We start from the raw sequence: 14,321 nt of genomic DNA, 5'->3' as shown, positions 1-14,321 counted from the left end.
AAGCACCTCAAAAGGGCTGAAAGTTTATTGTCAAAGGAAGAACCAGTGTATGTTTTTTGATATGAAGTGACTGGTTTTGGTGGGTTGTCTTTTGTCTAATTTCATAGAGAAACTTGGATACAACCAATTCTTGCATTGTCAATGAATTTGGTGGGAAAAAGTGCCCTGCCTTTTGTCATTGGAGACGGTGCTATACACGTAGGGAAGAGCATAAAATAATGTCTCGATGTAGTTACAATAATGGGATGGATATTTGCATGACTGCTTAGTTAATACTATGTACACATTTTACATTAGACAAATAATACCCTTTTATCAACACTGCTTTCTTTTCCCCATCTTTGACCATAAATAAAAGATGGAAAGAACTTTTTACAAGTTAACAATAGAATATGTCCACCCTCTTTTTATTTTAGTTTAATTTGCATGTATGGTAAGTGAAATTTCCTTTATAATGTCATCAATCAATCTGAAATAATTCTTAACATGGAACAAATTTGTTATATATTAGTGGAAAACTAAGCACGTTTATTTGTCCACATTTTTTTATTTTTTGAAATTGGACAATTAGTATTTTTTATATATTGGGTAGTTTAGTGAAGGAAAAGCAACTGAATTGAGATATTAAAACATAACAGCGAGATGGTTTGTAATAAGTGGTCTGCATAGTATATTTTATGATGAAGTCATATAAAAATGGTTAAATTTTCTCTCTTTTATTACTTCTTTTTATGTTTATAATTAGAATTTTTAACAACATTTGAATTTATGCCCTCTAAGTGTTAAATTGGTAAATTTATACCATTTTAATGGTGTATTTGTTACAGAAACATAGAAGAAAATTTGGACGAGAAGTTGAAGATTTAAAGACTTTCAGCGCAACGCAGCCACTCAATCGAGCAGTACTTGCTTAGTGCAAAGAAGTCATGTGGAGAAGTCTGATACATGAAGGCGCGTTTAACGCGAGTCACATGCTAAGCGTGTGACCACCGCCTCACTCGCTCGGCGCGGTAGTCGCGCTTAGAGCGAGGTTGTGTATAATTTAAGTGCGTCTATAAAAAAAGGAGGAAACAAAGGAAAATGACACACAACTACACACTAAATATCCACGAAATTGGAGCTTCCCATAGAAAACAAAGGCTAGGATTCGTGCAAGAATAGGGGGAATCAACCATTAAGAATCATTCATTTCCCCCTTCTCCATTCCTCTTCTCTTTCCATCATCCTCTTGTAATTGTAAAGCCTTTTATGACAATGAGAGACTAAAACTCTCATTGTTTAGAGCCTAGCAACCAAACGCTCGTGATGCAATTTTTTCTACTATCTATTTAATATTAATTATATTTCATTGTCCCTTTTCTGTGCTTAATTTCATTGATTGTGGCTTGATAATTCATATTCATGTATATGTTTTAGGATTTAGGCATTGAGAAATGTTTATCTCCTAATATTGGGAAAGGACATTTAAATGATTCATATCTAGGGACAAAATGACATTGTTTAGTTTGTTTTATGCATCTCTGTTTATAATGCACTTTAATTAACTTAATCTCTTAAGGGATTAGGTAAATTAGGCTCTTTCACTTAAAGGATCATGATTAGAGTAAATGAATAGATGTAGGTGATAATTACAATAATATTAAATAGAGAAAAATCATTAATCTTACATTGAGAGTAGTTTTGGTAAGGTAGACTAACTTCGCATTCTAAATCTATCTACACTCCAAGTGTTTGTTTTTATTCTCTTACATATTTTAAATAATTAGTTTAATTTTATTTTATTGTCTTTTTCACAAATATTTAAATTAATTCATTAGTTGCTTGAAAATTAGATATACATCAATCTAAGTATAAACAAAATTTTTGTAAACTTGACACTCAAACTTTCATTTTATTTTGTTACTTTAGATAATTTGATATACTTATCAACGAGTTCACTGTAATATCAATTCAAAGATAAAGAAGTCCAAGAAAAAAGGAAAAATAAAAACAGATTATCATGTTTATATTAATCAGTTATTGGTTATATATGATTGAATAAAAAAAAATCTTCTATATATTTGTTTTTCTACACCTCAATAAAAATGTAAAAACAAAAAGATCCATATGTCAGATGGGTGCACCATAGAAGTTAAAACTTAAAACCAATTTTGGTTCTTGCAAAACTTCTAAATTCTGACGCACTTTTTGACATGTCACGAAGTTTCTAGTTGACTTGTGGCTCGCAAAACCTGGAGAACCAATGTCCATCTATTCAATTTTCCTGTGCTTGGAGTCTCCAATCTGAGTATCTGACTCCGATCTACACAAACAGAAATAAATAATTAGAAATTAACCTCTCTGATCGACCAAAACCATTATCAATTTTTCAAAGGAAACTGACAGACATACTTGTGGCTTTAATAATGTAAACCAGAGCTTAGTACGACTCTTTCATTCAATAATCCAAAACGAACCAAAATTCTACTAATTTCAATACCTCAGAATTGGTGCAAACATAACTAATTAATGTGTCATGAGATAAGGTCATTATTTTTCGCCTCACAATTATTTTTCGCTTTCGTACTACTTAATAAGAATACAATAAATAAAAATTCTTGTGTTAAAATTTTAATATAAAAAAATCAGTATCTTAACTAGTAAATATTTTTAAGACATTAACTAAATATTTAATAGTGAAAATAATTTTTTTTAGACTTTACTTACCTAAATTAGATCTTTGACACAAATAATTTTTTGTCAGGTTTTATTTATCTTTCAACCGTACTTAAAATTAGTCAAAATTTATTTTTTCTAATGAATCGGAGGGTTAATACCAAAAAAATAGTGTAATTACTTAAAAAAATAAAAATACTTGCTCCATTTTTTTAACCATCATAATTAGGGTCTTCGGCTCTCCAATGAAGGTCTCAAGCCATTTCTACAAGTTTCGGTCCTTTGGATCAGTTATGAAACTAATATCAAGAAGTTTTTTTTTTTTTTTTTTGTCTTAGGTAAGAACCACAAGTATATCTCAACCCAAAGACTAATCTTACTTGTGGTGCGTAGGTATTGTTGGTTCAAGGGAACTTTACATATTGTGGGAATCGAATACAAATTCTCTCGCTAAATAAATTATTGTCTTTCACGTGAACGCAACGTGATCTTAGAATACCAACCCTTTGGATTAATATGAAGTTAAGAATAGTTTTAATATAAATAAATATATAATTGTATTTATTAATATGTTTACTATCACTAAAGTGGACATAGAAATTGAGAGAATAAATTTTTTTATTTTAAAATAATAAATATTTTTTATTAAATAAATACTCTCCTTATTCAGTACAAACTTTAGCTATTGTACAAAAAATTATTAGAAGGTCAAACAACTTACGAAATTTTATATTTATGAAGAGATATGCAACATTGCAACTAGCTAGTAATAACTAGAAAATTTGAATTAATTTGATAATCAATTTTGTCTAATAATAATTACAATTTTTTCACTTTACTATTATTTTTAATGAAATAATGAAGAAATTAATATTTTTGTAGTTTTTTATTAGTAGAATTCAAAATAAGAAGATTTTAAATGCTTTAGAGAAAAATTGATGCAAAAACTGGAAGAAAAAATCTTGAAGAAAAGTTAAAAGAATTGGACAACTCACTTAGCGTGCAATCCAAGTTTAGCGCGCACCCTCGCTTAGCGGGCAAGCCCAGGCTTAGCGCAAAGATGACCCACGAAAAAGTCCAAAGGCGTGCAAAAGCCCACACTATGCGTGAAGTTAGCATGAATAGTTACCTTAGGCCTATAAAATGAGTAGGAAGCAGAAAAGAAATACACACGAGTCTTAGAGTTCTCTATTAAAGTTATCTAAAGCCTGAGCCTATCTCACAGGGAAAACCCTCCTTTTCTAGCTATTCCTCCCTTTCTAGTTATCCAACCCCTTCTTTCATCCTGAAGTGTAAAGTCTCTCATGGTCATAAGAAGTTAAACCCTCTCTGCTGGGAGCCTAACAGCCAACACTCTTGTAATGTAACTACTCTTATTATCTATTAAATGCAATTTCTATTTCTATTGCTTCTTCTTTTCTGTTCGTCATCTTTATTGTATGGTCTGATCATCCACGCATTAGTTTTAGGGGTTATACATTAGGAAATAGTAATTTTTAAAAAACTGGGAAATAACATCTAAACAATTCATTGCTAGGAATAAAGTGACTTTGTTTTGTCTTTGCATACATTTTCATGCTTCATGTGATTTACTATTCAATCTTTGCAAAGAGATTTTGCAATTGAGCTCTTCATTATGAGGGATCGAGGTTGAGTGTTTGACTAAATGTAGGTAGAAATTGTGAAAGCATTTAATAGAAAAAAATATTAATATCACATCAAGCATATTCAAGCATGATAGACCCATCATATTTAAATTCTAAAATTATCTTTTGCATTAACTCTTTATTTTATTACTCTTATCTTTTTAATTTCAAATTCTTTTTTTCTTCTTATCTATCACAATTTCTTATCTCTTGTTTGTAAATTGGTTATACATTAATTCAAATACAAACAAAGTTAATATTAACTCGACACTTAAACTTTTATTTTAACTTTATTCTTTATGACAAATTGATACTCTTGTTAACTAGAATACTTGTGTTACTATTGAGCTTTAAAGTTTGGTATAGGCACATAGATCAATAGGAAAACTTATTAAACGAATCATTTACTGATATTGTTAATGCATCAATTAATGAGTGAGCTGCTGCACCTCTCTTAGTATATGGAACCAATGCATGCATATATTGGGGTTGGTAACATTTTATAATCTTGTCAGAAAGTAACCGAAGTTTCTTTCAACACAAAACAGAGCAAACAGAATCTTATCGTTGAGATTGGTGAGACTGAGAGAGAGAGATAGAGAGACAAAAGGCACGGAAATTGGAAACCAGTAACACAGACAAAATGTTGGCAACGACAAGCAAATTCATGCCGAAATGAGTAATACGGTATGATTATTTTAGAAAGAAAAAGTCCTTTTTTTATCAAATAAAAACTTACCATAATTAACTTTGGGTCTATTATTCTTTTAATATAATGCTACTTAACAATACGAGAATATCTAAATCCATGCCAAATTGCCCATGATATGATCTTAGAAATTGTAAATATCGTAGCCAAAAAATATGCAAGTGGAAAAATCTGAGATGTGCAATAGTTATAATGTTGTCTTCAAACACTTATGTTTAAGTATTATGTTTGGTAAGCCTATAAATTTCTTTAATTAGTTTATAAGTTTTTTTTATTAAAATAAATTCACTTAGTGCACGAGCTTAATTTTCATAAACTAATAACTTATTTGAAATAGTTTATGGAAAATAAACTAGCTTATAAGTTACTATTTTTTTTTAATTTTATTCTTACTATTTTATTTTAAATTTCATTTTACTCTTTTATTTAATTTAAAAATTCTCTTTTTTTTTGTTCGTTATTTTTTATAATTATACAAGTGAGAGACGTATATATTCAAGTTTTTGTTGTACAAATAAAAAAAATAATGTTTAATAAAATTTATGAAGATTTTTTTTTATTTTTTGTTTTAACATGGTATTATTAATAAAGTATTTAAATGTTAAAAACGATTTTAAACAATATAATTCTAATAAATTTAATTTAATTTAATTTTACTTTTCCAAAAAATTAAAAATTTAGTTTTATCATTTTTTTGTAATATAAAATTTTTAAAAAATTATTATCCTACTTTTTAAGATGAAAAGTTATTAAAATTAAAATTTTAAAAATATTAAATGTCTTTTTACATCGTTTAACATTTATTAGTTAACTTATAAACTAATCTTACCAAATTATTTCAATTAAATAAGTTAATTTTTTATAAGCTTTTAACTAACTTTTAGCTCTTAACCTATATATAACTTATATATAGCTTATAAGCTTTCAAAGCTTCCCAGAATTTAACAAATTCCTGTCAATGATAATCAAGGTCACGGAACTAACAAACTTAAATTGCCAGCAATTAAGAAATTTGAGAGAGGTAGAGGGATGAAGCGTAGTTGCAAAATTAGGGTTAATCATTATCATTAAAAAGGTTTTCTAAATAATATTGGTTTATATGTAAAAAAAAAATATTGGTTTAAGTAAATTCGAGAATTAAATAAATATTAATTTTGGATAAAATCATTTCAGATTAAAAAATCTATTTTCATATAAGCTCAACTTTAAAATTAAGTCTGTCAAAAAGAAACTTTAAAATTAAATGAAATTTCTGAAAATAATTGAAGGGTGAAAAAAATCTGAGGCTCATTTTGAGTGCAAGAGAGGAAATTCGAAGATTTGCACTACACCAAATTCATTTAGTTTCCAATCTCATTCATGCACACTCATGAGTCATGCCTTTGAAAGCTCTAAACAAATGTTGACGCATATATGACTTGGACTCTTTGAAATACTCTAAAAAAACACATCAGAAATAGCACCATCATTATCACAATTATTCTTGCATTTGCAGAGTGTATATTGCAAAAAGTTAAATTTTGCTCTCTTTTTTGTTACTATGTAAATTGTGATTTGCAAAAAATACTTCACTGATATAAACTTGATGATATATAGACTGCTTTGCCGGTGGATTCTAGGGTGAAATCCTAAAATCCCTCCCTCGCCGGTGAGGGAGTAAAATTACCTGCAATAACAGATTTTTAACCTGATAAAAAAAATTAAAAATTATTCAAAATATTTTATAATAAAATAAAATAACTAAAATTAAATAAAATATAATAAATACGCATCAGGAACTTCCAGAATCTGGATTTTTGTATTGGGTGGCTGCATAAATTAGTAAAAAATGGCATCTGCCCTTTTACACAATCCATTTGCTTATGAATTTCCATTGCGGGTTGTTAAGGAGTTTTGCCCAAACAAATGGATTGAGTAGAAATCAATTTCCACTTGCCAGAGATGGCACATGGGCTTATAGCTCAAGTAGGAATTGAGTAGAGGTTCGAATTAAGGTTATATTTATTGAGTTGAATTTGAAAAAAGCAATCCTAACAATAAAAAGTAAATCTAAGAATAAAAAATTATATAAGCATATACCTATATTTTTCTCTTAATCACACCTAAAAAATTATTTTTGTTACCCAATTATTTTTTACAATATTCTTAAAGCCCACTATTGCCTGTACACTTATATTTTTGTTTTTTTACAATATTCTTATTACAAGATTACAAGTGTTCAAGCGATGGTGTGTGTTTTTCTATTAAGATTTGCATACAGTTAGTAATAATTTTTAGTTTTAACATAAAAGGATTTAATTACACGAGTTTAGAAGAAACTATTTTTCTTATAACTAAATCAGTAATTTATAACAACATATGACATGAAATCATAAGGCCATGGTCTACGAAACACTCGATAGTAAATGACATCATTTCCGTACATTTGAGTTAATGATGTCAATTAAAAGAATTGCATAACATCCATTTAGTTAATGATGTCAATTAAAAAAATATATGATATATTTTTCCTACGTGAAAAGTAAGTTATCTGGAATTAAAGAGAAGGAAACACAAGAAAAAAATATATCAAGTCTCAAAATTATTCAAAGCCTATTTATTTCTTAGGAGAATCATCTTTTTTAGTCATTTCTCCCTTTCTTTTTATTAGTCATCCAGCCCTTCTTCCATCCATATTGGCACGTGTAAAATTTCTCATGACGAAGTTAAACCCACATTATTGGAAGCCTAAAATTGTTCTTATTATCTATTAAATGTTGTTTCTATTGTTTTTTTTTCTGCTCTTCTACATTAATTTTAAGGGTTATACATTGAAAGATGATAATTTCTAAAGAACGGGAAGAGAACATCTAAACAATTTATGGCTAGAGATAGAGTGACTTTGTTTTGCCTCTCATGCAATTTACTATTCAATTTTTACAAAGGGATTTGAGAGAGAGAATAGATAAATTAAACTCTTCATCGCAAGGGATCCTAGTTGAGTGTCTTAGTAAATGTAAGTGGAAATTGAAAAAAAATTTAATAAAAAAAAACATTAATATTACATCAAGGGTAGTTTGACATACTTGATCTCAACATTATCACATTCTAATTTCATTTTTTTTGCATTTAAATTATTATTTATTTATTTTTGTTATCTTTTTCTTTGCGTTACTTCAAATTTCACATTTCGAATTCCTTATCTTTTCCTTCTCTACTCCTTCTCATAGCTTAATAATTAAGCTTGCATGACTTACCAATAAGTTAACAGTAAACATGAAATGCAGAGTAATTTAGGTTACCTTGCTTATAGTTGTATTCTATAATTCTAACCGCCCCCCTCCTATATCCATTATACCTCTTTAGATATACGCAATGGAGTGTTTGAAAGGGTGGTATATCTTTGAGCTAAGTGATATAGTTATAAATGCTCCACACTACACTATCTTGTAAAAATCAAGTGTTATTTATTAATATAAAAGTAACTCACTTTGTTTTAAACGAAGGGTATAGTCGGAAAAACATCAACTTTTTAATTTCTAAAACATCAGCTTTTGAACAAATTTGAAAATAATAGAGTAATCTTTGTTTTGTTACATAAAGGCATTAGAATTTGCAACGAGTGCAATGATCGATCTAGTAACGAAACGAATAAGAATAGTCGAAATCGTTTGAAAATTGTAACTTAAACCAGAAAAATAATGTAAACATGAGAGAAGAAAAATCAGTGAAGTTACCTCCACCTATAATAACTCCATAAGATAGGAATAAAAGCACCCTAGAAGTTGTCCTCAAGGTAGCCATTTACATAAAACTACTAGCAAATAAATGCCAAGGTATCTATATACAGCGCTAGGATTTCAAACAGAAAGGTAGATGGCATAGGAATAAGAAACTTTGGAAACATATCTTATCTCAGCAGAGACATATGGCTAAAAGAAAGATATGAGAAAGCAAATGGGGTGTGAAATCCAAAAAGAATAATTCCTTCCTTCCAAAGGCAGCAAAGCAATTTTATGTTGTTAGACCTGTACGCCTGTACGTATAATAAGGTGTCCTTCAAAGTCAATTTCTGTCTACAAACTCTGCTGGCAAGTTTAGATCAAAAAAACCACCTCCTCCAAGACCCTCTTTTCTAGGACGCTTACGAGAAGAGCATCCACTATCCTCTGAACTCCCTGATCCAGATGGTCGATCAAGTTCTTCTGTTACACCTACGCTTGCAGCATATATACAATAATCCTTTTCACTCAGTAAGATTTCTGATGAGCATCCACAAAGTCAAACTGAAGAAGACATACATAAGAACATTCATAACATAATAGAATAAGACAGCTAAAAATATAAATTTGAGTTGCCACCATATTTCCATGTTGGTAGATAACAACAAACAAAATAAGATCTACAATAAGCACCATAAGCAAAATTTATATATGTAACCTCGTATACAAATTTAACACTTTATGACAGATTAAATCAGTCTATCAAAACCCCAACACAGCCACAAAATAAATGCATAACAAAAGAACGGAAGCAACAAATCAAAACATAAAAGTGATCAAACCATCAAAATTGGCTCACTCAATTTCCCGTTAATGAGCCATGAGAGGTATCACACAAAAAAATGGCAATGCTAACACGAAAAGGTTTTGGTCCAGTTAATTATTCAAACAAACCCCACAAAAGGCATTTACCAGTATTATTGACTTTGTTGTTCCAGCAAACTGAAAGTTCTGATGCCCTCTCAATGCCCTTTGACTTGTATGGAGCAATACTATGAATGCCAAGATTGAGAGAACCCAATAGATCATTCTCGATGCATTCATACCTGCATCAAATATCAGAATTCACAACTATCAATACCAAAAGTAAGTGATGTACCAGGACCTTATTTAAATCAGCACTCACATTTTTTGACAAAGTTTGTCAATAATTGTAGAAAGGTTGAGTATCTGCATCCTTATCTCAACAACCTTGTCATCTGAAAAGGTTTCAAAAGGCTCCTCCAAAATTTTAGAGAGCTTTTCAACATTTGCTTCAAGCTGTTGCTGTTGATCCTCAAATAAGTTCTGTTTTATTTCCCTTTGAGCGTCTGTCATTTCATCCTTAAAAAGCTCATCTCCAAACATATAAAATGCAAATGCATATGAATATGATAGGACTCGCCTAGATCTGAAAAGTCTGGAGAGTCCATTATTTACCCAGCTATAATCTCTGAGTGTAGAATCTTTTTCTTCTGAAATGGAAATCTTCCCTTGTATAGTCTCTTTCAGTTTACTTTCAATCTTAAAGGAGTCTGTGTGAGCTTTATACCGGTTATGATAGTGCATATACCGATATAGATCCCTCTTTGCACGTTCAGCTGTTTTTTCTTGCTCTTTGTAGCGACCACAGCTATGACCAGCTATACTTGACCAAGTATGCTCTCGGCCGGTAGCTCCACCACACAACCAACTGCACCAAAAGGGAGAAAATGATTATAAAAAAACACAAGCAAATGTCAACTCATAGTCAAAGGTGGCAATGAAGAGAGAAAAGTTGGGTGAAATATTTGATGCAGGAAGGAGGAAAGCTCACCAAAAAGCTTGGCCACAGATACAGCTAACCAAGTTACAGCCACCATTCTTCTCCACTGGTTTGTGACACTTTGGACATGGTTTTGTATGAACAGTTATCCAATTAACAGTTTCTGATTCGTCTCGACACTTCTTAGCCCAAAGCTCCCACATCAGACATGAACAAGGGGAGTGTGCTTCTGACAAACAACTAAAACAAAATTGTACACCACATGAACATTCTACCTCACACAGTTCATCATCCTCAACCCGTATTGCATTCCCACAATGAGGTGTGCTGGGACACCATTTAACTCTCTTATTGTCTTCAATGTAAGATTCAAGCAGAAAGCGTTCATATTTCTCAGCCATATGAGAGTGCTCTCTACTGAGTAGAGTTCTTACAACAGCTTCATCACATATGGAATTGCACTTGTGTTCCATGCATCTAATGCGCTTACTTTGACCCTCATTTATCTTGACAATAAAATGCTCTATCCAACCTGTAAAAAGAGACACAAACACAAAAGAAGCTCATAAATGAAGTTTGCATGAATTTTCATTTGTGTGGCGGAGATAGACCCTTACTACAGGGTTACAAATGAAAAACAGCCACACCATCCACCTAACACATCTGAAATTTTAGAAAACCAAAGGCCATGAATAAAAAAACAAAGACTCACAGCCGTTGCAAAAGCAGTGACCGCAGTCCATTCTCGTTGTTTTGCTACTAGGAACTTCATCCATACAAATGTTGCACATGAAATCAGGAGGAACAGGTGAGTCAGAGTCACGATGTTCATCCACACTAACACCAGCTTCAGCAAAGAGAAATGATTTCCCCTTGTCTACATACACTTCAAACAGATTCTCCACATCCCAACGATGAAAAATAAGCAGAGTACGAGCATGTTGCTCTCTCACCGATAGCATGTCCATCACTCTGCGCAAATCCTCCTTCTGCAAAAAAATGTGGGTTGTGATCTCAGAAAAACCTAAAAAGTATAATTTACCCAAACAAAACACAAAGTGATATTTTTTTCCCTCATGTTACCTGTGCAGCCAGCAGTGATTCCTTTGTAATCACCTGCAAAAGCCAAAGGAGTTCGTTCATCAGAACATTGTCAGTGCAAGGAAAAAACACAAAGAACCCAGCTTCACACAATAAAATTAATCATAGAATCACACAACCCAAAAAAATTGCAACTAACAGTAAAAAAAAGGGGGATTCCAATCATATAGAAAACCTTCAAATTCCAACCACAAATTCAGCACCCACAATCGAATTCAACAAAGCCCCAAACGCTCACAGTCGAAAAATAGTTTTAAAAGCCCTATTTTCAACAGAACTATCTCAATACAACACCAAATATAATGCACTTAAGGAAGAAAAAAATCAATTCACAACCCAATACAATAATAAAAAAATAAAAAAACAAACACACATAAACAAACACGGACGTAAATCATCGCGAGAAGAAAATTCAATAAGTGAGGGTTTTTCACATAAGAAGAAGAAGAAGAAGAATAAAAATTGGAATAACCCCAAAACGGCGTATCGTATACCTTAGTAGTGGGGCCCTTGGAAGAAAGCAAGGCGTAATTCTCGTCGTTTTCGTAGGCCTCGACGGAGTCCTCCTGATCGGAGTCGTAATGGTAATCCTCGTCGCTGCTCGCGTAATCGTCCATATCCGCCACCTCCGAAACGAAACGATTCAATGGCTATTCAATTTCAATTGATGGAATCGCAGAATTAGGGATTAGGGATTGGATCGAATCCGGTGATCGGAAAAATCAATAAAGGAAATTCCGACGAGAACGCCGGCAATAGAGAACGCGGCTACACACACGGCACTCCACGCACGAACACACGCAGAGAAAGAGAGAGAGTAAGAGAGAGAAACGACCTTTCCTTCTACCTTTGCAAGTTTTTGCACTTGCTTTGCTTTATATAATCTAAAAAATATTATTAATGATAAGGATGATTATTGTATTGAATAATAAATATAAATAATTGATGACATATAAGATGAGAGGAAAATATTATAAGATAAGATGATTAAACTTGCAATTTATAATTAAATATGAATCCTCAATATTTAATATTAATATTATGTAATCATATGTAAATTTTTTTTTAAAATCATTTAACATTTTAACATTAAATTTTAATCCTCATATATAATTATACAATTTAAATTTAATTATTTAATCTGATATAAGATATTTTTCTCCTAAGATATACTTATTAATTCTTAGCTTCCTCTTTTTGAAGTCTAATTTCATTGGTTGTCCCAAGTCTCTACTTCATTTTTTCTTTTTTAATTTTTATTAGAACAAAATTCTTCAAAAAAATTATCAGAACAGAAAATAAAATAAGAGGTTTGGGAATTTCACTTTACAATAACAGTGTTTGTCTGTTTTCCTGTTTCCTCGCTTCTTTTTGCGTACAGGTTACATTGTTTTCCCTATAAAAAAATATTATTTGAAAATTTGCCTATTTTTTATAACGTTTTCCTTTGTAATTAGTAAACATTATTTCATAATTTATGATTCCTCTTACAAAAAAACAATTTGAGATTCAGAACATTAAGAACTTTGTTTGTTTGTTTTATTAATTTTTTTTTGTAATTTATAAAAATCTAAAAGATGTGGCAGAATTTAAAAAAAAAATCAAAAATTAAGAAATTTGTTAAGATTTTGACAACTTAGCAACTAAGTTGTCTTGATAAAAAAATAAATAAATAACTGAAGTACATCTAATGCAAGGGAAATAAGTTACATGCGTTTCTTAGGAAAATGGAGTAGAAGATATTCACGATATGTGGTTTGTTTGAATAAATAATTAATATTTTGTTATGAGCAATAAATATTTAATTTATATATTTAAAATTTATAATAAATGCAATAAAAAAATTATGATAAATAAATAAATAATATTTTTAATCATGTCTATTGCATTAAAAATTAATTTGTTTATTGCATTTCAGATGGTCCACTATAGTGCCAACCAATATTTAACCCCTTTTTACATCAACACCATGAACCCGTAACAACCCCTAAACCTGGTAGAAATGTTAACCCACCTCCTAATGAAGTATTGGTGAAATGCCTAATCATTTCAAACATTGCATTAGCACAAGAACACTGAATGAAAAGGTAAGCCCCAAATTCTAATTGATTGCCAAAACGAATCCAAACTATCTCTTATTTTGGTATTATTCTCCTACAACATAAATTATTCTTAGATGAGACTCTCTTTCACATAAACCTCCACCTATGCAGTGAAAACCTTAAAGTGGACATATTTATTCCACACCCTATTAAAATCGTCCTTCACATTCAATACATCATCCTCCACCAGAGTTTTATATCTAGATCTTTGTATATACTTCACTTGCTTTCTTTTTATATCTAGGCGAGAAGGAAGAGTTTAACTCTTCATTGATGGGAGGGAGTTAGAAGATAGATATGGTGTGGGAAGGGAGTTTACATGGTACGACCAAATGGGAGGGCAAGAAGTAAGCTTGATAGAATGCAGGCAACGAGAGAATGGTTCAACATGTGGTCGGATAGTACACAATATGTTCAAAAAAAAAAAAAACCTACATCAACACAGAAAAGGTCTATGCACAGGTAACATTTTAATATACAAAATCTTAAAGTATTCAAAATACTAATTATCATTATCGCCATCACTAATGTCGATCATGTTATTATTATTGTCATTACTATTGTCATATTATTGTTACTCTTATTTTAATTAGAAGAAAGATT

At 30.8% G+C, this 14,321-nt stretch overlaps 1 protein-coding gene across 2 annotated transcripts; it reads right to left on the bottom strand.

Moving 5' to 3' along the window:
* Nucleotides 1–8,704: 8,704 nt before the first annotated feature.
* LOC100783343 (probable E3 ubiquitin-protein ligase ARI2) lies at nt 8,705–12,478 on the bottom strand. Of its 2 annotated transcripts, none has more exons than XM_006592053.4 (7): nt 12,111–12,478; nt 11,599–11,631; nt 11,228–11,504; nt 10,567–11,047; nt 9,898–10,443; nt 9,684–9,817; nt 8,705–9,275 (listed from the first exon to the last, which is right to left on the bottom strand). In XM_006592053.4, the coding sequence occupies exons 1-7, from the start codon at nt 12,231–12,233 to the stop codon at nt 9,271–9,273; spliced, it is 1,599 nt and encodes a 532-aa protein (XP_006592116.1). In that variant the 5' UTR covers nt 12,234–12,478; the 3' UTR covers nt 8,705–9,270. The 2 variants fall into 2 exon arrangements, with proteins under 2 accessions (XP_006592116.1, XP_003541090.1); XM_003541042.5 differs by having other exon boundaries at nt 8,705–9,203.
* Between the last annotated feature and the right edge of the window lie 1,843 nt (nt 12,479–14,321).

The sequence above is a fragment of the Glycine max genome, chromosome 12 (genome assembly GCF_000004515.6).
Source record: "Glycine max cultivar Williams 82 chromosome 12, Glycine_max_v4.0, whole genome shotgun sequence".
NCBI classification, from domain to species: domain Eukaryota; kingdom Viridiplantae; phylum Streptophyta; class Magnoliopsida; order Fabales; family Fabaceae; genus Glycine; species Glycine max.
The sequence above is the reverse complement of the archived record's forward strand: the minus strand, read 5'-3'. Positions and strand labels throughout refer to the sequence as shown.